At 46.5% G+C, this 5,000-nt stretch overlaps 1 protein-coding gene across 1 annotated transcript in view; it reads left to right on the top strand.

The window, feature by feature from the left end:
- LOC116061640 (kinesin-like protein KIF26A) overlaps positions 1-5,000 on the top strand; it is a 51,332-nt gene that overhangs the window by 23,023 nt on the left and 23,309 nt on the right. Inside the window, exons 5-7 of the mRNA XM_031315956.2 lie at positions 1,347-1,556; positions 1,651-1,744; positions 2,136-2,383. Coding sequence (XP_031171816.2) covers positions 1,347-1,556; positions 1,651-1,744; positions 2,136-2,383 — 552 coding nt within the window. The remainder of the gene's footprint in view (positions 1-1,346; positions 1,557-1,650; positions 1,745-2,135; positions 2,384-5,000) is intronic.

The following is a 5,000-nucleotide window of genomic DNA, read 5'->3' on the forward strand; positions in this document are numbered from 1 at the left end:
TTTAATAAATAATTTTGTGTAACAGCTCACAATATGTTTCAATATTTCACACTCGCACAAAATTACAATCCGGCTCTCGTTTACAGAGAAATAATGTAAAAACCCAGCTGTGTTCCAGAGATCAGCTGATGCTGTCAGCGGCTGCTGTAACTCAGGAGCTGATGATGATGTCAGCGGCTGCTGTAACTCAGGAGCTGATGACCCGCTTCGCTGGCTCGCAGCAACACATCGTTAACAAACTGCTGCGTCGCTGATTGCGTTTGGCTTTTAACTTGACCTCCAGACTGAGGCACTGAGAGCTCTGACTCAGCAGCTCTATGACGGACCAATAAGAACTCAGCACTCTGTGATGGACCAATAAGAACTCAGCAGCTCTGTGACAGACCAATAAAAAGCCTCGAAAGACACGACGAGCTGATCAGAGATCAGATTCAGCAGCTGCTGCTGGTCAACTCCCTCCCTCCCTCCTCCCTACCTCCCTCCCTCCTCCGTACCTCCCTCCCTCCTCCCTACCTCCCTCCCTCTCTCCCTCTCCCTACCTCCCTCTCTCCCTCCCTCCTCCCTACCTCCCTCTCTCCCTCTCCCTACCTCCCTCCCTCCCTCTCCCTACCTCCCTCCCTCCTCCCTACCTCACTACCTCCCTCCCTCTCTACCTCCCTCCCTCTCTGTCTACCTCCCTCCCCATCTACCTCCTTCCCTACCCTCCCTCCCTCCCTACCTCCCTCCCTCTCTACCTCCATCCCTCACTACCTCCCTCCCTCTCTGTCTACCTCCCTCCCTCCCTCCTTCCCTCCCTCTCTCTCTCCCTCCCTACCTCCCCACCTCCCTCCCTCTCTCTCTACCTCCCTCCCTCTCTATCTCCCTCCCTCCCTACTTACCTCCCTACCTCCCTCCTTACCTCCCTCCGTCCCTACCTCCCTCCCTACCTACCTACCTCCCTCCCTCCCTCCCTACTTACCTCCCTACCTCCATACCTCCCTCCCTACCTCCCTCCCTACCTACCTCCCTACCTCCCTCCCTCCCTCCCTACTTACCTCCCTACCTCCATACCTCCCTCCCTCCCTCCCTACCTCTCTCCCTCCTCCTTCCCTACTCCCTTCCTCCCTCCCTCCCTCTCTCTCTCGCTCCCTCTCTCCCTCCCTACCTACCTCTCTACCTCCCTCACTACCTCCCTACCAACCTCCCTCCCTCTCTCTCTCCCTCCCTCCCTCCCTCACTACCTCACTACTTCCTTCCCTACCTCCCTCCCTCACTACCTCCCTCCCTCCCTACCTCCTTCCCTATCTCCCTCCCTACCTCCCTACCTCCCTCTTCCTGTCTGACGTGGACTTCCCGTCTGTCTCCAGGTCCGAGTGATGGTACGGATCTGTTCGGTCCACAGCAGCGAGTCCTCAGAGTCCATGTCCCTCCTCAAAGTGGACAGCAGGAAGAAGCTGCTGACTCTCTGCGAGACCTCAGCCGCTGGACAAACCAACGCCACGGCTCAGAGACGCTCATCGGCCTCCGCTCCGAAGACCTTCGCCTTCGACGCCATCTTCTCCCAGGATGCTTCACAGGTGAGACGGCTTAAGAGTCTCACTGCTCCTCCTCTTCCTGTGTTCGCCGTGGGATCCTATTTCAGTAAAAATGTGTCCCTTCTGACCCTGATAGGCTGAGGTTTGCTCAGGGGCGCTGGCAGAGGTCATCCAGTCTGTGGTGAACGGAGCAGATGGCTGCATCTTCTGCTTCGGACACGCTAACCTTGGTGACTACACACACACACACACACACACACACACACACACACACACACACACACACACACACACACACACGCACACGCACACACACACACACATACACACAGAGACACACACACACACACGCACAGACACATACACAAACACACACACAGACACACACAGAGACACACACACACAGAGGCACACACAGACACACATACACATACACACACACACACACATACACACACACATACACACTCACACATACACACACACATACACACACACACGCACACAGAGACAGAGACACACACACACACACGCACACACGCACGCACGCACAGAAAGACACGCACGCACGCACACACACACACAAATTTAACTTTTCTGATGAGTCACATGACCCCGCAGGTAAGACCTACACCATGATTGGCCGGGACTGCTCCACCCAGAGTCTGGGCGTGGCTCCAACTGCCATCTCTTGGCTCTTTAAGGTGATCGAGGAGCGCAGGCAGAAGGCCGGCGCTCGTTTCTCCGTTGGAGCATCTGCCGTGGAGATCTCTGGTCGGGAGGAGACGCTCGCCGACCTCCTGGCTGAACACCAGGAGGCCCCGGGCCCCGCACTGTCACTGCTGGAAGACCCCCTCTGTGGATCACAGGTACCGAGAGACAAACTCCATCTTCATCCCAACACATTCTCATCAACTAACTCTAATGGCTGCAGAAAAGGTGACTAGTTTGTAAAAGAAAATGGCAAAAATACGTCCAAAATGTTGAATGAGGCAACGAAAACCTTGAGAAGTGACAAAAATGTTGAAGAAAGCGTCAAAAATGTTGAAGAAAGCGTCAAAAACATAGAGAAAGACAACAAAAACCTTGAAAAGCAACAGAAACATTGAAGAAAGCTTTAAAAAAGTGAAACAATTTGAAAAAAGCATTTAAAAAAAGTCTGTTGGTAAGTAAGTTTGTGAGTTCTTGAGTAAGTTCGTAAGTAGGTTCGTAAGTAAGTTTGTGAGTTCATAAGTAAGTTCGTAGGTTCGTAAGTAAATAAGTTTATGGATTCTTAAGTAAGTTCGTAAGTAAGTTCGTAAGTAAGTTTGTAGGTTCGTAAGTTCGTAAGTAAATTCGTTAGTAAGTTCGTAGGTAAGTAAGTTTGCAAGTAAGTTCCTAAGTAAGTTCCTAATTAAGTAAGTTCCTAAGTAATTAAGTTTGTGGGTTCTTAAGTAAGTGCATAGGTTTGTAAGTTCGTAAGTAAGTTTGTTAGTAAGTTTGTAAGTAAGTTTGTGGGTTCGTAAGTAAGTTCGTAGGTTCCTAAGTTCGTAAGTAAGTAAGTCCGTAAGTAATTAATTTGTGGGTTCTTAATTTCGTAAGTAAGTAAGTCCGTAAGTAATTCATTTGTGGGTTCTTAAGTAAGTTTGTAATTAACTTTGTAAGTTCGTAAGTTTGTAAGTAAGTAAGTTTGTGGGATCTTAAGTAAGTTCGTAAGTAAGTTCGTAGGTACGTAAGTTCGTAAGAAAGTAAGTAGGTAGGTAAGTAAGTTCATAAGTAAGTAAGTTTGTGGGTTCTTAAGTAAGTTCGTAAGTTTGTAAGTAAATAAGTAGGTAGGTAGGTAGGTTAGTAAGTTCGTAAGTAAGTAAGTTTGTGGGTTCTTAAGTAAGTTCGTAAGTAAGTTTGTAACTAAGTTCGTAGGTTCGTAAGTTTGTAAGTTCATAAGTTGGTAAGTAAATAAGTTTGTTGGTTCGTATGTAAGTTCGTAGGTAGGTTTGTAAGTTCGTAAGTAAGTTTGTAATTAACTTTGTAAGTTCGTAAGTTTGTAAGTTTTAGTTTGTGGGATCTTAAGTAAGTTCGTAAGTAAGTTCGTAGGTACGTAAGTTTGTAAGTAAGTAAGTAGGTAGGTAAGTAAGTTGGTAAGTAAGTAAGTTTGTGGGTTCTTAAGTAAGTTCGTAAGTAAATAAGTTTGTGGGTTCGTAAGTAAGTTCCTAAGTAAGTTCGTAGGTAAGTTTGTAATTACGTCCGTAAGTAAGTTCGTAACTTAGTAAGTTCGTAGGTTCGTAGGTTCGTAGGTTTGTAAGTTTGTAAGTAAGTAAGTTTGTGGGTTCTTACGTAAGTAAGTTCGTAGGTTCGTTTGGCGTTATTTTTGGCATAAAAAAAAGATTTCTCTGGCCTGGCTGCTCGCCACGCCTGTACAGTTATAGAGGATACTTTCGTCCCTCTCTCCAGCAATGCAGTCTATGTAATACGCAGGTATACGCAGTATACCCCCTACAATACATTATACTACACCACTGCCCCTCTCTGACCTCCTCTTCACCTCCTGAGACTCCCTCTCTGTCCGATTATTCCTGACCCTCCATCTTTTCTTCTTTAGTCTGTTTTATCTCCCCGGAGCTCCTTCTGTCTGACACTTTTATCTCTGCTCGCTTTAATTGTCTCTTTCTGTCTCCAGTCCTCATTCTGTCTTTTCCCAGCAGCTGTTATCCTTCTCTACAGTTTCATCTCCGAGAGACTTGGCTTTTCTTTCAAATTAGATGACTCCATGAACTCAGAATGACTGCAGACTGAGGTTATGTTTTATTCAGTGTGTTTTAGCATACTTCCTGTTTAAAGGACTTTACACAATGGGACGTTTTTTCATGCGATTCTCAGGAGAGGACAGTCCCTATGCAGTGATTAAGCAACATTATTATTATCTATTAGATGAGGACACAAGCTTACTTACTTACTTAGGAACTTAATTAAGAAATTGCTTATTATTTACGAACTTACTTACGGACCTACAAACTTACGAACCTATGAACTTACTTTCGAAAATACTTAAGAACTTACTTAAGAACCTACAAACTTACTTATTTCCTTACAAACCAACCTGATCTCACAGCCCCTTAAGTTAAGGAAAAGGTCGTGGGTGGGCTTACGGTTCCATGACACGCGGGAAGAACAGGACGGTTGGGTTCAGGAAACGTGACATGTGGGACACGATCCCCCGCTCTCCTGGTGAAAGTCCTGTGTTGTTTGACCCATCCACCCCCCCAACCAACCTCCTTATGTGGATTTTCGGGCTTTCATACTACTCGCTACCATAGTCGCTCTTAATTAATGATCTTCTCATTGATTTTACATTGGCAATGTTTTCCGTGGTGGCCACAAGGATTTTTCACACATTCCGTGTGGCCACCACTGAATGCGAACAGTTCGTGATCATTTCACGGAACAAACTTACTTACAAACCTAAGAACCAACTTAAGAACGTTCTTATGAACTTACTTACGAACATCC

The sequence above is a fragment of the Sander lucioperca genome, chromosome 19 (genome assembly GCF_008315115.2).
Source record: "Sander lucioperca isolate FBNREF2018 chromosome 19, SLUC_FBN_1.2, whole genome shotgun sequence".
NCBI lineage: Eukaryota > Metazoa > Chordata > Actinopteri > Perciformes > Percidae > Sander > Sander lucioperca.